General features: G+C 34.2%; 2 protein-coding genes across 2 annotated transcripts in view; one reads left to right on the top strand and one right to left on the bottom strand.

Annotated features, from left to right (window-relative positions):
* The window catches only part of CTNNA3 (catenin alpha 3), a 1,844,203-nt gene that overhangs the window by 602,299 nt on the left and 1,222,000 nt on the right, over positions 1 to 19,904 (top strand). The window lies entirely within an intron of this gene.
* LRRTM3 (leucine rich repeat transmembrane neuronal 3) overlaps positions 12,218 to 19,904 on the bottom strand; it is a 194,612-nt gene continuing 186,925 nt past the window's right edge. The window contains exon 3 of the mRNA XM_061163002.1: positions 12,218 to 12,547. Within this exon, the coding sequence (XP_061018985.1) occupies positions 12,338 to 12,547 (210 nt within the window). The 3' untranslated portion in view covers positions 12,218 to 12,337. The remainder of the gene's footprint in view (positions 12,548 to 19,904) is intronic.

The raw sequence follows: 19,904 nt of genomic DNA, 5'->3' as shown, positions 1-19,904 counted from the left end.
TAAACATCAAACAAACAATGAAATCCTTTGGGAATAATGGTAGTCTCATCAAGAGAGGAATTTGTTAAGGGAAAAACATATTTTAAAAAGTGAAAAATTAATGATGCTGAACACCTACCAGAACAACTGTACTTATTACTGTATAAGATGAACTGACCACTTTACTAATATTTCTCACTTCCTAAAAGAATTGTTTGATAGAATAGAATACAAAAGACCCTACATATATCTAAATTTCATTTACTTCAATATCAGTCATGTCATACCCAGTAAGTGGTGAAAATTTGAATTGCACAGGCAAATACAACTCATCTACATTTTTTCACATATTTCTGAGGTCAGAACTGCAATATAGGCTTTCACTCACACACACATACACACACACAGGATTTGCATGGGACATGTTAAAAACAAAGCATATAATAATCCATTACATTTATTTATTATTTAACAAAATTCATGTATCCTGAACTTACCATGGGATGGCTAAATTGAATACTCATGATGTGATGATTAAATTTAGAAGATTGTGGAAGGGAAATTTTTAAAAAATCTTTAGTATTTATATGTTGAAAGAAACTGAGTAGCTAACTATCGGAGGAAAATACTCAATGATTTTCACTTTATCACCTGTCTTAGTCCTTGGAATCTTATAGTGAAAGTTGAATAAATTAATACTTATTTGATTGAATTGGATTAAAAACACCAAGATAATTGTGGGTATAATATAAAAGATAATCTCTATACAAATAAAAGTACTTTGAATGAAAATTGTACCTGTGAATGAAAATGTAAAACTATCAAGTGGACACAGAGATACCTGCAGGTTAATAGTTCAAATGACAAGTGAACTTTGATGGAAAGAGGTTTCTCAACCTCATTTGTGCTTTAAAAAATAACAGCTTTATTGACAATTGTCTGTACTTTAAAGGCAGAAATAATTCAGCTTATTTTGTTAAATTTTTATATTTTGTCCAAAAAAATCAAAATATTTTTTGATATTTTGTCTCCTTGGAAGGAAACAACCTATGTCTATGACCAACCTAGATAGCATATTAAAAAGCAGAGATATTATTTTGCCAACAAAGGTCCGTCTAATCAAAGCTATAGTTTTTCTAATAGTCATGTATGGACCTGAGAGTTGTACTATAAAGAAAGCTGAGTGTCGAAGAATTGATGCTTTTGAACTGTGGTGTTGGAGAAGACTCTTGAGAGTCCCTTGGACTGCAAGGAGATCAGTCCCAGGTGTTCATGGGAAGGACTGATGCTGAAGCTGAAACTCCAATACTTTGACCACCTGATGCAAAGAACTGACTCATTGGAAAAGACCCTGATGCTGGGAAAGATTGAGGGCGGGAGGAGAAGGGGATGGCAGAGGATGAGATGGTTGGATGGCATTACCAAGTCAATGGACATGGGTTTGGGTGGACTCCGGGAGTTGGTGATGGACAGGGAGGCCTGGCATGCTGCGGTTCATGGGGTTGCAAAGAGTCGGGCACGACTGAGCGACTGAACTGAACTGAACTTGATATTTTGTGAAATATTTTACTCTAGTAAAAATAATATCGAGTAAATGTGAATTCTAGTAGTGGGTCTGTTTTCTTTTCCCAAAATGATATTGATCATGGCCTTTAATCATGTTCTACTTTAGTTTCTTTATTTGAAAAATGTAGTAATCAAAAATAAAAATTGTGTTTCTTTTTTGGAATAAAAATTATGGTTAGTATTCACCAGTTTTAACATAAAGACTGAAAAGATTTTAAAAAGAAAGTAAATTAACTTGTAGGCCATTTTTTTTTCTACCTGATGCCAAACAGTAATTTGAGGATGTTATGATTATTAGCTTCTACGAAATTAGTTGATTTAATTCACAGAATTATTTTAAATGAATAAAGTTGGCTGAATCAGTTTTCAAAATGCTTTATGAACATTTTACTGAAACAGACAACATTTTCCACAAAGGATTAATATAATTTGCCACTTCCCCACCCCAAAGAATTATAAAACACAATGGATAAATTGCAGTATAAAGAGAAATAGAGTTGAGGAAAAGCTAAAAAATATTTATGCCCATGTAGAAAGGCCCCAAGTTTGCTGTGGCCAGAGCAAAATTTGGGTCTAAGCTGAAAGGCAATCAGGAAAAAACTGAGCTTTCTGTTTCTATGCCAGAGAAGCACAACTCTAACATTACTATTGGGATAACAAACCTACATAAATAAAAACATAATGTTCTTTCTTCACTTTCCTCTTTTTTTTTCATTTTACACAGCTGAATATTGTTAGTCTTCTAGTCTTTAGTTCTCACTTCTGCCCAGAATCATCCTCAACAGCTCTTAACTTTGATTTCATCTGCTCATCATTGTGTGCAGTGGCAGATACTCGAGTTAGCTTGGATTTTTTTTTTTCTTATGTGAATATCTTTTATGGCTCAGTCTATAAACTCCTTGAGAATAGGAACTGTATCATATACCTTTTATCTCTCTCAAAGATTTCTGCTTTCTGGTAGGCATATATTAGGTGCCTGGATAATATGGATAAATGGAAAATAAACACATCTGTTATATTGGTGACTTCAGTCATAGCCTTAAGTGAATAGACTTTAAGTGTTTCGCTTATGAAGCCGACTTTAAATGGGCAGTTTAGTAGGGGTCAGTTTGTCTATATATCTATCATTTGAATTTGAATTCTTATTCCACAGTTTAATAGAAGTATGTTACATAATCACTTTGAGCATCATTTTCCTTATCTTTTTAAGGGCTGGCAATAGTATTTCCTTCTACAGTCATTGTTTAATCATAGTTGGAGAAGGAAATGGCAACCTACTCCAGTGTTTTTGCCCGGGAAATCCTAAGGACAGAGGATCCTGGTGGGCTATAATCCACGAGGTTGCAAAACAGGCATGGCTTAGCAACTAAACAACAAGTAACCATATTAACCATATTAATGAGTATTAGATGACTTAATTCAAGTAAAATGTTTAGAAAAGTAAACATTCATTAAGTGTTTGTTGTTGTTTTTTTGTTGCTAAGTCATGTCCGACTCTGTGACCCCAGGCACAGTAGCCCGCCAGGCTCATCTGTCCATGGGATTTCCCAGGCAAGAATATTTGTGTGGGTTGCCATTTCCATCTCCAGGGGATCTTCCCGACCCAGGGATCAAACCTGCCTCTCCTGCATTGCAGGTGGATTCTTTACCATTGAGCCACCTGAGAAGCTCTCATTGTTAGTTATTATCATTTTGTGTTAAAATGCTTAGTATTAAATCATTGTTTCTGGAAATTATATAGAACTTCCTTCTGGTGGAAGTTATAGAGCATGGTCAATTGTCTGTCCTCAGAAAGTGAAAGTATATGACAGTAAAACCATGTCATCATTATAGAGAATTATATTTATAGTTTCAGTAGCTTGAAGGCATACACTTACCTGAAATATATATTTGATTATGAAGTTTAAAAGAAGTGACCCAAACCGCAAGTTTATTTTTGTCACTTTAAGTGTTTATCTGTTAGAAGACTCTTCTTCCTATGCCTTTATGGTACAGAGGAGCCTTGACGACTGTAGTCCGTGGGGTTGCAAAGAGTCAGACACAAATGAGAGACTTTCACTTTCACTTACGGTAATACCAAGCTGTCACATTGTGTTCACACATTTTCATCACATAATTGGAATCAAAGGCGAGGAAAACATTTTTAAGGGCTGCAACCCACTCCAGGATTCTTGCCTGGAGAATCCCAGGGACAGAGGAGCCTGGTGGGCTGCCACCTATGGGGCCGCACAGAGTCGGACAGGACTGAAGTGACTTAGCATTTAGCATAGCGTGGCACCCGACCTTATGTTATTCTTCCACAAATGAAGAAGTGTGACAAGGGTTCATTGTTAAATAGCCATGACTAAAGTCCAACATTGGTCCAAGAAACTCAAGTTTGAAGTTTGTTAAAGAGGAACTGGTGAAGGCTTGTGAAGAATGTTCAGTATACTAAACTTAAGATTTAATCAAATCCAAATCTGAAAAATTGTTGACTTCACAAAGATCTCAACTTTTTCTCCAGATGGCTAGAGTTCAGAGATATTCAGTGTCTTTCCCACGATCTCTTTTACATAAGTGTAGTCAGACTAGAGCTAAAATTGGTCTCTAGGGTCTTGTCTCAGGGCAATAATTTCCTTCTTTTATAAATGAATATAAAACAAGACCTATAGATAATGAATATTACAAGTGACTTCATCAAGAAAAGCTAGAGAGGACTTTGAAACATATTTCCATCTCTACTGTGGTGGACATGCTATTCTAATAATTGCTTTATAGTGGAGTAAAATGATAGGGTTGATCCAACCCTTCACCACATTTTCATCAGACTGTTTGGGGCATTGTATTTATGGATCTGTAACTGAAAGCAACTATATTGTTGATGTAAAAAGTAAGAACAGATGAAGGATATTTAAAACAATTCATTTTTCAACATCAGAATTTGACTTAACTAGGTATATATGAACTAATGTAATTACTTACAGTTGAAAGCAACAGTTTGAGGCTTTTATTTGGGCTATTTCAAAATTGATCTTGAAAAGAGCATTTGGTATTTAGTTTGAATCTGTTATTCTGATTTTTCAATTCCTCTCTGGAGAAGTAATGGTGACAGTTTCAAAGTATTTTTTATCCTTAGTATTCTCTCTTCTGGTAGAACTAATTCTATCTATTTGATACATATTGCTATCACAAATATGTTTGCTTTTATGTCCCTAATATCCATATTGGTTTTTACATGTTGACATTTGGTGGCATAAATGTTATTGTAAATTTTAATTACTAGTCTTAATTTTTAGAACTAACTGGAAGGTTATCTAATGAGAATGAATCACATTTCTTTTACTTACCTCTCAATATGTGTAATGTTTTTGTCCTCTTCATTGTACTTTATCATATCTTCAACCCAGAAACAAGGAACATCTTTATTTTCTCAAATCAGAATTACGTTAGATGTTTCAGATGTAATTTCTGTATGCCAGGATGAACAGATATAATGATATTAGATTCAGGATGCTTGAGCTTCTTTCTTAGCTGTATTGATTAATTGTTTTAAATTTAAGCATTGTCTTATCACAGTTGTAGTAGTGGCGAGTTTTAGTAGAATTGTGACTTATAAGAGTATTTTACTGGCTCTTGAATCCCACATGGAGTATAAAAGAAAAAAAATGTTACATGGCTGCTACGTGTTCATGTAGTGTGAGAAAATAAAATGATAATGCATCTTCCCAATTATATAACCTTGGCTTGTTCAAGTTCAGGGAGAAACCGAAGAGATTGTTAGTCCAGTGGTTTAATAAAAAGCTCCTAGAAACATTAATGGAATCAGGAAACTAATAATTACTAGTTAATAGCTGAGGCAGAGGAAGTTTTATTTGAAGATGTGAATTTAAAAATAAATAAAAGCTTTATTTGGTCACCTGTATGTAATGATGAAAACATTTGTATAAGTAATGATGCTTCTACAAAAAAATATCCCTACATAAACTTACCACAGGGAAGATTCTGCAACCCAGGCCGTGCAATTGCCAGTTAACCTTTGTGACTGTAGATGATTGGTCTTTTTTGACATTGTCATTTGCACTGGGTACTTTACTGACTGTTCATCTATACAAGTTTTGCTTCATTTGCCAACATTCCCTCCATCTTTGACTAGTTGAAGTTTGTACTGTGAATACCTACTGATCATATTTTTGTTACAAGTTTATAATATAGCTAGGAATATTGGAAATGAAAATACAATATGAGTATTTAGGAGTACATATTTTTTGAGGCACTTCTTTCAAATGTTTATCCTTTTTAGGAAACAGTGTATAAAACTTCAAGAAAATAATGGGTATTTCTTTCCATTAAATTGTAGACTTAGGGTACTGAAGGAAATCTCTACACAGTGTGAAACAGCTTATACAGTTTTTCTGTTTAGGAATAGAAAAGCATGTTCTTTTCCTCTTGTTTCCAAACCCCTTATTAAAATATATGAGCCTAATTATATTGATTATAGTCTTTTTTAACATTTGAAAATGGGCTATTGGGTAGTAGGAGCACATCCTTAGAGTCAGGAGAACTGGATTTGAATCTCCAACTCTACTGTGTAAGCCTTGGCAAATTATTCAACTACAATGATTCTTAGTTTTCTTTTTTTAGAAAATAGTGTTTGTATCTATTTCCTAAGATAGTTTGAGAATGATATGAGGACAGCACGACACCTATTACATCATAAATTAAGTCTTTCCTCTCTCCTCAACTCCAGTTTTTCAACTGTTAGATTATTGTCCATGAAAGTAAATAATTTAAGTGAATAACCCAACTAATTTAGGATGGTTTTCAGATATTTCTGTTGAAAAAGCTAGTGGGGAACAAATACTATAAATAACGCAGTTTGTCAGGAAACAACCTGACCATTTTGTGTATAGTTGTCCTTTGTTGTACATTCTTCTAATCAAGAAAAATGTTCAGCAGGCTTAGCAAACTAGATTCACATTGGAATAGGAAACTACAAGGGTAATTTTAGACTAGAATAAAAAGTAACTGAATGGTTTAGTAAAAGTAAGTTCATCTGAATAACATTTTGCAAAACTTAGCAGGACTCAGAGATTAACTCCAGAGATTCTGATTCAGTAAATCTAGTGCGGATCCAGGGGATTTGGGCTCATTTTGTTCTCTTAATAGTAACTTTGAGGCTATGTTTAAACTAATGAATAGAAAACAAGTTTAAATTAACAAATAGAAAAATATATATAGCTGTCACCTTTACCCATTCATATTATTTTAATACTGTTTTTCATATTGTTGTTTTAATCGGTCAGTTGTGTCCAACCATTTGTGACCCCGTGGACTGCAGCTCGCCAGGCTCTTCTGTACATGGGATTTTCCCAAGCAAGAATACTGGAGTGGGTTTCCATTTCTTTCTCCAGGGGATCTTCCTGACACAGGGATCAAACCTGTATCTCCTGCATTGGTAGGCAAGTTCTTTACCAATGAGCCACCAGGGAAAATTGTTTTTCATCTTAGTCCAGACAAATAAACTCAACAAATGAAAATGACTGAAAATAATCACTCTTCAGTGTCTATAGACCTGCTCAAAACTAGAGATAGTCCTTTATTTTATTCAGTCTGAGGCAAAGACTGCATCATAGAACCTTTAAGGCCATGCAGTACAAGTGTGCTGCATAATTCACATAAGATATATGGAATCAATTTACAAGAATTGAGTTACTGAGTGATGTTTCATATTAGAAAGCAAGAACGATTTACTTCAAGGATTCTTTTTCACATAGTCATTTGATATATTTGAATTATTATTTGATTTATACAAAATAAAATTTCACTTAGTTTGTTGGGAAGACAGATATCATATAAAACAAAGCATATAAATATTTGGGAGAGAGGAGGAAGAAATTCAAGAGTTCTCTAAGTCCTAGATAACTGAGGCACTCTGTTGCTTTAAGAGCACGGTCCTTATTAGAAAGGTAAATAGTCAACTGTGGACTTTTTCAAACATTGATTTTACCCTAACTTTAAAATATTACATAGAAGCAGCCTCCTATCTCATAATAAAATCATAATGCAAGTCATGAGAGATCTTTACAAATAACCTATCACCATTCGATATATATTTTTTAAAAAATTTTCAAGTGTTTCTTCCCTATTACAGTTGATAGTAAAATGAAGGGGTCCCAGATTTCACTTAGTGGTAAAGAATCTGCCTGCCAATGCAGGAGACTTAAGAGACTCAGGTTCCATCCCTGGGTTGGGAAGATCCCCTGGAGGAGGAAATGGCAGCCCACTCCTTTATCTATGCCTGGAGAAACCCATGTACAGAGGAGCCTGGCAGGCTATGGTCCATGGGGTCACAAGGAGTCAGAAACAACTGAAGCAAGTTAGCACAGTAGAATGAGAGTTTTGAAAGCCTGGATCCTCTGCCCTTGGTACCTCTCTAGTTAGGAACCCCTGTGGTGAGTTGAAGGTAAGAAAGTTGCTGGAGGCTCTTACTTAACTGCAAGACCAACTGTTCTGGATTTCTTATTCTATAATCCACCCATCTGGACCTTGGGACTTTTTACGTATTATGAGATTATTGTATTTTTACCCAGAGTAATAAATTGTTAAGAGCTATACCATTGTAAGATGTTATTGTATCTACTTTAGAGATTTCTCATCTTCTTTCCTGAGGTTGAATATCTGCTGGTCCTTTTACTTTTCCCTTCATGTGCTACTGTCTCCCAATCAGAAACTCTACATCAGATTTTCTTTTTTCCAGCTTACAAATCATTCACATCAAGTACCTGCCTTCATGCTTTCTGTTTCTTTACTTATTTTTAATGTTTAGTATGAGAGATGATATCTGTCTTCCAGTAAGGAACAGAGAAAAACAAATATATATTTTTAATGTCATATACAGTGATTTTATTTTAGAAAATATTTTTGCAAAAAAGATTTTGCTATTTGTAAGCAGTTTGTGGAGTCATGCTGATCTGATTTCAAGTCAGGATCTTGCTGTTTCTCTTAAATGTTAAATTTGGGCAAGTTTTCTTTTCCTCTAAATAATAATTTCTTCTAAATAATTTCATATTAAAATATGTCTGATTTTATGGTTTTGGAAATAGGGATGGAGATGATAAAAATGAATTGATCAAGAATATTATTTACTTATTAGTGTATGTTTTATCATTTGTACATCAATTTGGATCAATTGCTTTTCATTTTTGTTGGAAGAAGAATAGAGATAATTATTCTCTATTCTCTCTAGGTATAAGAATTCATGGTTCAATAATTATTTTTTGCTGAAACAAAAAAAGGAAAAAAGAAAATTATAAAGGTTTTCCCAATTAGCTCTGAATTGAACATGTGTTTAATTGAACATGTTGTAAACATATATTCAACCTTACACTCTGAATCTGTCTTATAACCATACACACAATCTCAATTTTGATCCTTGTCTTTTATCATGTGCTTCTCAATTTTATTCTGTACCTTGGGGCCTGTATACATCCAATTCCTGGAAGCAACAATTCTACACATTTACAAACGATATGATTTGTTAAGAAACTGATGACTTGTTATACTTTCTGAATAAAGAGTTTTAATGTGAGAGCCCAGTGTAGCACACAGAAAGAGTACATTTAGCTCATATGTTATACAGATAGAGGAACTGATTTAAATTAGGGATGACTAAACAACATATCAAACATTTTTTAAAATTCTGTTTACTATCTGGAAATTCTCTGGCCCTGATTAGAGAGGGAAGGCTTTTAGATTAGTGGAAAGACTAATAGGATAGGGTCTGAATTTTGAGAGTAGGTCAGTTCCATCAATTATTAGCTCTCTGTCCTTAGGCAAGTTTCAACTTCTTTGAGATTAATGTGTTTTCATGGATTGGTTATAAAGACAAAATGTGAAATGTGGTTTGTAAACCTCAAAACACTGCATAAATTTGTTTGCAGCCATTGCTGTTACTGTAACCGCACTGGGCTAAACTGCATTTTTCAACTCCAAATACAGAAGCATTTCAGTTGTTTAAACAAGTGAATAGTAAGCAGGGAGACATGGAATGGTTAGAAAGAAGAAATGGGAGATTATTGAATCCTGAAAAAGATAAGTTAGAGATAAGATTTTAGACACAAATATATAAACTGCAAATGTAAATATTCCAGACAGAATCTCCGTTAGCAGGTTTTCATTTTCCCCCAGCGCCCACACCCCTGGGTATGGTAGAATAAAAATTAAGCAAACAAGTAACCCAGCACCTTTTTTTTTTTTTTTTTTTCTGAATAGAGGTCCATTGGGTTTAATTTCAAATATGAGGAAAACGAAAGTTCTACGTTTACTTGGCTCTTACTGTATGTAGCTTGTAGTAAGTCCTCAGACACACAGAGCTATGATTCCAAAGTGTATGCTTCTATTTATAGTTGTTCACTTTAGATGAACTTAAAATGCCTAAAAAAGAAAGTGGTTTGGTTCAGGAAATAAAGGGCATATATTTGTGAGGCTCCCTGGAACCTTAAATTTTCTAAAAATGATTTGTCAGTTTGAAAATGTCTGGAAAGATATATAAGGTGCTCATTTACACAAATTAAAAGATATTTGAATCTTTGCAAGGACAACTTCTAGTGAGAAAAAATTGCAAATGACATTTTGGTTTACATAATAAATAAAATTTTGTACTGATTTCAGATCCACACATAATAGATTCATAATTAATCCTCTATAGATTGGCTAACTGCAAAGCAAAATCCCAGTGTAGAGGATTAAGAATGTTCTGACAGTAATAAACTACAAGAAAATTAGAAATTGGAAAAAATAGAGATTAAAATTAAACTGAAAATTACAAAATTTTTTGAATAGCAAATAATTTATGCAAAATATATTACAAAATCTGGAATGCTAAGTAGTTGATACAAGTACTGTGACATTTAGTTTCATTTAAATTAGTAAGTTTGCTTTTCCAACATTTTGTTTTTTTTTCCCCTCTGACTATATTTTCAACAAAAATTTGCTCTTCATTATTTAAATTCATTCTTCTTGACGCTGCTCTTAAATTTGCAATGATAAACCTGCATAAAATTACAAATTTGAATTTCTTTGAAAGAAATAAAAAATTAAATGTTTGACATCAATTTTCATGTTATTTTCTTCATTATTTTTGACTGTCTTATCCCTATTAGATATATTCTCAACCTGTTTTTGATGTCATAAATTAAAAATGAAAACCAAAAAGCACTTCTCCTAGTGTAACAGCAATTTAAACTTATATGTTTCACAAAACACAAAAGAATGTATGAATACCATAGATAAAATGACAATATTTTCAAACAGTAACCTGTGTCAAGCAAATGACAGAAACAAGTTGATTATTTCAGCCTCTGAAAAGTCCAGTTTTCGTAATTTGATTGAATTAGCTTTATAATACAATCAGATAATCTATATAGGATCCAGGGTGGTTTCAAATTACTCTGGGTTATTTTTCAGATAATTTGGAAGTGAACCTCATTATAAAATAGCAATATAAACAGTGTAGAATATTTTAAGGATGTTTACAGTCTACTTCAGTGATAAAGTTCTTCACCATGGCTCTCGTGTATATTGAATGAGCTATAAATATTTAGAGTTCTCCCCCAGGAGAAAATTGATGTAGCATACAAAGTGAAAATTTTCATATATATTTTCACACAAAGTGAAAATTTTCATCCCTTTGAGATGATCCTAAAATGTAGCCTCACCATTCTAAAGGAGAAATTGTTTTAAAAACCAGGCACATTTTGCCCAGACTGATGGTTATTTTTAGGTAAACCACTTCAGGTTAATTAAGAGAAAAATTTCTACTGTTCAATTATTATGCTTTATCCTCCCACCTTGGCCTGAAATAATGAGATGTTAACAAGTTTTTCTTTGTCCCTGGCAGCTGCACCTTTTAAGTGTATCAAAGTCTGTTGCTGTGGTTACGGCCTTTGTTTCCAGTGATGTTTTGTCCATGCTCCCCTCCCCCCACACCCTTAACAATGGGTTACTCAAAAGAATGAAATAATGAGTCATTCATTTGGAAATATATTGTTAAAAATATCCCTCTTTATCATTACATTTCACTGCTTAGAAACTAGGCTGTAATTCAAGGCAACAGTTAAATCTGAGAAGTGTTAAAAAAATCTTTGATTCTTTTTTTTCATTTATAAGAAAAACCTGTCTATGTAATTGAAGAACTTCTTACAAGTCTCAACAATTAAACCCTTTTTGGTTAATGTATTATTTCTGGAACAAGTAGATAAAATTCTACGCAGTAAGCATGATAAAAATCGTGCATGTTTTGCACAGCACAGAATTTTAGAGTCAAGGTTTCTGGGCACAAAAAGCAGTAACAAAACAGTCCCTACAAAACTGAGTAACTCTGAATAACACAAGAAATAAAATTTGTTAATTTAAAATTTTAGAAACTGAAATGTGTAAAGTTTGTAAAGTGAAATGTAATTAAATTATGGTACTGTACATACCAATTGTTTCTGTAATTGAAACTTTACAATATGAAAAATACATTAGCTCTGTACAGTTTTTACATATAGGTAGGATGAATTTTGAGAAAAAAAGATTTTTTGTTCAGGGCCATACTCTTTTTAAGTCAAAAAAATACTGCACAACTTAGCTAGTTACAAAGTGTAGACTTGAAACAATTCATGTCTTCTTTATTTCATAAATCAATCTTGGATTTTTGTTTATTTTAACAGGGGGTTGTGTTGTTTTTAGAGTCCACAATGAACAAATCTTCCTCATTTTGTCCTTGAGGATACACAGTTTGGTGGCAGCTCTCGGCTGCCGCTCAGCCCAGTCAAGCCAGCGGCTGCTTATGGTCACTGACGCGGCCAGCGGCCGTGATTGTGCTCAGGTCCAGCTCAGTCTCTAGATGTGTTTCCATCGTATCTTCCTGTGCATTCGTTTCAAAAGACTTATGAGACAGAAGTTCGTGATGCACCCCACAGTAACTTATTGTGGGCTGGTCGTATGCCAGAAAAGTTGACACATTCATTGATAAAGGTATCTGGGGAAAAATGACATGAGAAAAGTCAGTTATAAAAAGACAAATAGTTTTGGGGGCAAGATTTGGAGTCTGAAATGCTGATCTGACTAACCCCCCACACTGTCCCACTGATGTCCCTCCACCTCATACTAGCGAACACAATGCCACAGTTTTAAAGCCTGAAAAGGAGCTGCTTAGTTCTTCGCTAGCACCTTCAGATAAATAGGGAACTAAGTGATTCCGAAAATGTTAAAAGCTTTCTTGCAAAAATTAAAAAAAAAAAAATGCTTTTCATTCAGTGGAGTAAATTTGTGGTTTTAGAACTAGGAAAAATATTGTTTGGTATTAGAATACAATTGAACATTAAAGTGGTTTTCAAACTTTGAGTTCTCAGTCACTTAGTCATTTCCAAGTCTTTATGACATTTCCAAATCTTTAGCCTGCCAGGCTCTTCTGTCCAGTGGAATTTTCCAGACAAGAATACTGGAGTGGGTTGCCTTTCCCGTCTCCAGGGGGTCTTCCTGACCTAGGGATTGAACTCATGTCTTTTATGTCTCTCTACCACTGTGCCACCTAGGAAGCCCGTTATGCATAAAAAGAACCTCCCTCTTCTTCAGCTCCAACCTCTGCTTCCCTACTTTTTTTTTTTTAATTCAGTAGGTCTGGGGTGGGACCTGGAATTTGCATTTCTTACAAGTTCCCATATGATACTGGTGCTGTTAATCCACACATCACACTTCGAGAGCCACTGCAGAAGAGAATTGTCTAGGCAAGTCATTCTGGCTCATTTTACTCAATAACTTCTTTTTATTTTTATTTTTTTTTTTGCATTTTAAAGTTTCATATAATCTGGATACTGTAGCTTAATATTATTGTAAAAATCTATAACATTGTAACATGCTATGAAATAAAGAGTAGGGTTATCTTCATGATGTCTTTTTTAAAAAGCATCTTTTCTGTACTCCCATACATGCTCTTTTGGAAAATAGCAGTGATGGTGCCTGACTGCCATGATTTTGGAAATAATCTTGTACCCCTGTTCGTGTGTCACAGCTCAATCACTGTTGGTACATATTGTGACTATGTATCTCTGATCAGTAACTTCTTAATATTTATTTTGCCATGAGGATTCTTTGATACTTTAATGTCTGTATCTTGAGCTAAAGTTTGGAGAACTCCCAGGAAGAATCTATGGCTCCTATTATGGTCTAAAAGCAACAAAGGATGATGCTAGTTTGAAGGCATCAGTAATATATATATATGGATATATATATATATATATATATGGATATATATAAAATGTGGAAGGGACTCTTTTGCTGATTGCAGCTTAATGAAAGGAAGCAATTTCTCAAAATATGAAGAAAAAACAAGAGTGACCATTGTGAGCATAAGAGAAACACATGTGTTATAGACAAAAGGCAGACTGAAATGTAATCAGGTGTCAAAGTCTAGAGATTATTCCCATTTTTTCAATAAGATAAAAAAATTGTTCTAAAAAGTAGGCAGTTTTGAAGAATCTTCAGCCTTGATCTCTGTTTAATATCCTAATTATTTATTCATATTGTTGAATTACCTTGGATAAAAACTTCCCCCATTCTTGTTTGGTGGTGGATAAAATATATTTCTGTTAGAGCATATCAGACAAATTTGTTTCTAATCTCAGCTAAGATCGGAGCCCAAAGCTAAGAAAAATAGAATGCCCACGTTTTATTCATTAACTCTTTGTTTACTTTCTTAGTCCTTTTCTCCATCCATAAGAACCATTTTTGTCTCTTCTCTTTACATCTGTATCCTTCTACCTTTATTTAGTTTTCCTTTAGTAAAAATTAGTTGATCTATCATTTGCTTGTTTTCTCTTAAATAAAAATACTCACTTCTTTTGAGATTATTATTTCTTTTTATTGTGAACATTTCAGTGTCTCAAATGTGTAGAGCTTAGTCCTTGGAGACAGAAATGTAATCCTATACTTAAAATTACATTCCTGAGAATCCTTGCTATTTATTAATATGTGGATTTTTAAAAAATCTGAAGCATGTTATCTGATGTGTGAATAAAAGATGCCATACACTTTAAAGAATGATCAAAGTGATTGAAAGATTATATAGAAAATAATAGGATGCTTCCAAAGATGCTCATTTAAAATAAGGAAGAACTCCTATTGTTACAGATGAAATAGCCCAGATAACTGAAATATACTATTATGCAAAAGTAATTGTGGACCATGAATACATTTGAGTTACAGGAGAGAATGAAAATAGAGCTGTTATTGTGTGTGTGAGTTTAACATTAGCCTCTGGGAAATCAATGCTCTGTAATGCATTATGGGTCGTATATCTGTAGGATTTTACATACTTATTCTTATTTGTCATGGAAACTTTATGTATGCTGTATCATTCCTGGCTTACTTGGAATTAACTCTACTGTGAATAATTCATAATTTCTATGGTGATGATTTATGAAAAATAACAAAACATGATACTTTTATTCTGTGTGTGTGTCTACACACACAAGGTCCGGCTTGATTTAGTATCTGGAGGCTACTGGTATCCGGAGTGCAAGTCTTAATTTGAATCATATCAATTAAGTAATTAGCTCTCATTGTTTATTTTAAAATCCCACATATTTTCTTTAGAGAGTTTCTTATTTGGGGATATGTTTTATTTTAAAACTCCTAACTCCTTAGTTGTACTTTCTAAATGTCGAGTCATATTTTTCACATTTTAATCTTTCTGAAATTGGGATGGTTCTTATCATCAGTGTGGATGTCTAACATGTATTTTCTTCTCTGAAACTGAAAGTGATTCTTAAAGCTGGTGATATCTTAATATCAAGAAAATAACATACTCACTTTTATTAGTAAGTAGAATTTAACAACTAAATGTGATGTGAATATAACATCATAGTAGATTTTCCCAGGTTGACTTATTGACTTCGAAAATCTAAGAGGATTAGTTACATTCACATGTATATTTATAAGGAATACACACATATATTGACATACACATATATACAGCATGTAAGTATTGTACATAAATGAACATAATCTTGTGGCCAATTACTTGTGATTTCATATTGTTTAAATCAGGTATGGAAATGCAAATTTGATGATACATTAGTTTTAGACAATTATTTCATATTTGTTATTGTATAAAATATAAATAGGTGTACACCACACCTATTCATTGTTGTTTAGTTGGTAGGTTGTGTCCGACTCTTGCAACCCTTGGACTGTAGCCCACCAGGCTCCTCTGGCAAGAATACTGAATTGGGTTGCTGTTTCCTTCTCTAGGGGATCATCCCGATTTAGGGATTGAACCTGCATCTCCTGCATTCCTGGCTGATTCTTCCCCACTGAGCCACCAGGGATGCCCATATGGAGAGAGATTATTTACACACACACACACTCACACACACACAGCAGCTGACTGCTTTCCAGGTGGCCTTCGTGGTAAAGAATCCTCCTGCCAATGCAGGAAACGTCGTGAGATGTGGGTTGGAACCCTGGGTCAGGAAGATCCCCTGGAGAAGGAAATGGCAACCCACTTCAGTATTCTTGCCTGGAGAATCCCAGTGACAGAGGAGCTTGGTGGGCTATAGTCCATAGGGTCACAGAGATTCAAACACGACGGAAGTGACCAAGCACAGCCCAGCACAGCACAGTGATGGGGAAGCTATTCACTGCCACTAAACAAGTACCTTGAGACTCAGATCCAACCCATGTACATCCTTCTTGTCTGAGTCAGTAAGCACAACAGCCCCTCCCTTCCTCACACAGTCAGCAGTCACAGGACTTGTGCCCCTTGTTTTCTTTGCCCTTTCCGGTCTGACCTGGCTGTTCTCTATTCATCTTCTCTGTCTTGGTCCCTTTCTCCATTTTTAACTGATTTGTATTAATATGCTGAAGCAGGAGAGGCACACAGCCCAGCTCTCCCCTATGGGCAGAGTGTTCACCAGCGCAGTCCCAGTTTATGCTTTTGCCCCATTTTGGAAAATAAATCACTTAGTCAACCTACCTGAAGATGACCCAAATATGTTATTTTATAAAATGAAGATGAACAGCAAACTTGAGTGCCTGACTAGCTAGTCAGAATTGTCTTAAGAAGCACAGTAGGTGATATAAATCTAAGAAGGCTCTGCTTCCCCAGACCTTTTGATCAGGGCTCTATTTAAAGTATCTGTAGAATCTTCTTGTCCTATCTTTCTGAGAACAGTTTCTTTCAGTGAATTTTAATCTGATAAACTCCTGTTTTTAATTACTTGTGGTTTTCTTCATTGCTTTAGGTAAGTATTTTTCAGATGAGTTAATTATTCTTAAGACATAACTTACAGAGATCCAGGCATATGAAAACTTAAATCTCCACAAAGGAATATAATCTAGAGTCTGAGCTAAGAAATCATTATATGCTATTCTAATGATGGAGATAGTAGCTAACCCATTATTTAGGAAATTCCCCTCAGGAAAAATTTCTAGTCTTTCCAACCAGTCCATCCTAAAGGAGATCAGTCCTGGGTGTTCATTGGAAGGACTGATGCTGAAACTCCAGTACTTTGGCCACCTCATGCGAAGAGTTGACTAATTGGAAAAGACCCTGATGCTGGGAGGGATTGGGGGCAGAAGGAGAAGGGGACGACAGAGGATGAGATGGCTGGATGGCATCACCGACTCGATGGGCATGACTTTGAGTAAACTCCGGGAGTTGGTAATGGACAGGGAGGCCTGGCGTGCTGCCATTCATGGGGTCGCAAAGAGTCGGACACGACTAAGCGACTGAACTGAATTGAACTGAAACTAGTTATTTCTTTACATTAATGATATTGCCTAAGCAGTTATTTTCCAGTGTCTCTCTCAGCGTCACTTATATGTACCTTTCACACACACAAATTTTATAATATTAGATGAATAAAAGTAACTCATTATTCAGTATTTTTTCCCATTTACTTAAAATGGGACTCTTGTGACTTTAAGGGGAAGGAATAGCTTTTTAAAGTTTCCAATTTGTGATTACATAAAAATGGTCATTTTAATAATTCTGTACTCACTGCAAAATGACATCTATGTGTATTTGTACAAATACATTTGTACAAATACATTTGTACATTAATGTATATCGTTCATATTCTAGTTAGTTACAAGCCATTTAAACATCTTTTCTGTAGGATAGCAAAGATTATTTTAAGTACAGTAAGTACTCTACAGAACAAAAATGACAGCCCATTTTTTGAGAGGGAATAGAAAAAGGCTGTTGTTTTTTCTTTCTCTAGAATTGCAAAATATAGGAAATTTTTGCTTGTTAAGTGTTATTTCTGAGTAGAGTTTTTTGTAATTATAAATATTTCTATTGATTTTCATTAAGCAGAATGCTCACACTGTTCCCATATATCACAGGGGAAGTCTTCCATTTTTATAAGGCCAATCTTACCTAACAAGTATTCTACGTTTGTGGGTTGTTGAAAGATTGATACTTAAATTTTTTTGTAGCTAACAGGGTTTTGTTTTTTCAATAATTTGCATGCAGTGAAAAAAACAGACTTGCTTCATGAAGGAATTAATTTTTTGAGACCTAGCCTTTATCACTATCAAGACATATTTTTCTTCATTTTATGTTGTAATTCAGGGGTCTATTATATTGCATTTGTTTTTCTTCTAAATTTAAGAAATTTTCAACTGAGTTTATTTCTACCTGTTAACCATAGTGGATTCAAGTCAATGTACAGCAAAACCAATACAATACTGTAAAATAAAATAAATAAATAAAAAGAAACAAGCATTATTTTTTCAGTTAATAGTGTTTTTCTAATTTGTCTCTAAATTTGTCTCAGATTGGGCTCATTACCTCTGGATCCAACCTAACTTCTTCCCATGGCCCTTATTCTGTTTTGGGGAACATCAGTTTAAGTCAGCTTTGCCGGTCCATTTGGCTCTTCTTGTCCCTTGTTCCAAATGTCCCATTATTTGTCAGTAACTTTACTGACGTGAGTGACATGGATCTTCTGCATGCACTGCTTCTCTTATTTCTGTTGCCATTATCTTGGCTCAAAATAGTATAACCTTGTTTGTTTTAGCGATTGCATAAATAGTATGCCTAATCAGTACAGCTATAAAGAGAACTAAATATTTGTAAATTCATTTCTAGAGATTAGCTATATTTCTGTTTAATTAAATGTAAGCAGTATGTAGAAAATAGTAAATGCTTTTTTTTTTCTTTTTCTTTATCATGTCTGAAACATTACTCTGTCTTTGCAAAGAAATAAGATTTGAAATATACATTATTCTGGGAAATTGGCTTCCTTATAAACACTATTTCTTATAAACATATAGATATATGTGAGTATAAATACATGTGTATTATACCACTGCTTATACATTTCCCAATTTATTTAAAGTGTTTTAACTTTTTTCAAAATGCACTTGATAATAACTTTATTCTTACTTATCTTGATGCCTCTACTTTTGATTTACATAAGCTTATGGAAGTTTTCCAGACAGACTTTGTTTCCATTAGAGTATGTGCAACTTGATATGTATTTGGGGATTGGTTAGAAACATTTGTTTCAGTGCTACCAAACATGAGTTTTGTGTACAGGCTTTGGTAGCTTTAATTATGGTAAACATAGAAAGTTGTGTCTTTGATATTATTCATTGGTATTATTTGAGTAACATTAAGAAACTTGATAGAATATATCTTTTCTGCTGGCTTGAATCTTGAATATTTTATGATTAATTACTATTTTGGTTTCTAAGTATTCAAGCAGTTGATAAAATGAATGGAAAAGTAGTATAAGAAACTGTCACATTGAAGCTTGGTTCACTGTAAGGGTGTCAAAGCCTGCCTAGATGTTGCCTCTGATCCTGCCTTAATTCTTTGGGATTTCCACAGTGGTTTCTTGCCACCTGAGTGGCTGTGGCACTTATTCCATCTCTTGGTCAACTCCTGCCTGGACTTGTCTCTGACATGCTACATGGTGGACTTAGGTCATCTTATTTAAGCCTCCCACGGTTGTTATAAGGTAAATATAATTATTCCTGTTTTATAGTTGAAAAAAACTAAGATTTAGATAGTTTAATTAGTTAAATTCACTTATCTAGTGAATTACAGAAGTGGTTTCCTGACTTCTTAACCAATATGCTTTATTGCTTATTCCTCATGTTATCTAAATCACAATGGCTTTTGAGTCTAGAGAGGTGAGCAGAGTATAATGTGTCTGGTACTATTGACATCGATTGTCAACACTGAGCCTTAATTTTCAGTATGGAAAACACTATGATTTGCAAAGCTACACTTTAGCTTTATGATATTGCTTTACACTTCGGGTCCTCAGGAAAGAAACCTGAGGTTGATCAGGGATTCATGATGTGGGTAGATGGTGATGACA

Source organism: Dama dama, chromosome 15, assembly GCF_033118175.1.
Source record: "Dama dama isolate Ldn47 chromosome 15, ASM3311817v1, whole genome shotgun sequence".
Lineage (NCBI taxonomy): Eukaryota > Metazoa > Chordata > Mammalia > Artiodactyla > Cervidae > Dama > Dama dama.
This window is presented reverse-complemented; position numbering and strand designations above follow the sequence as displayed.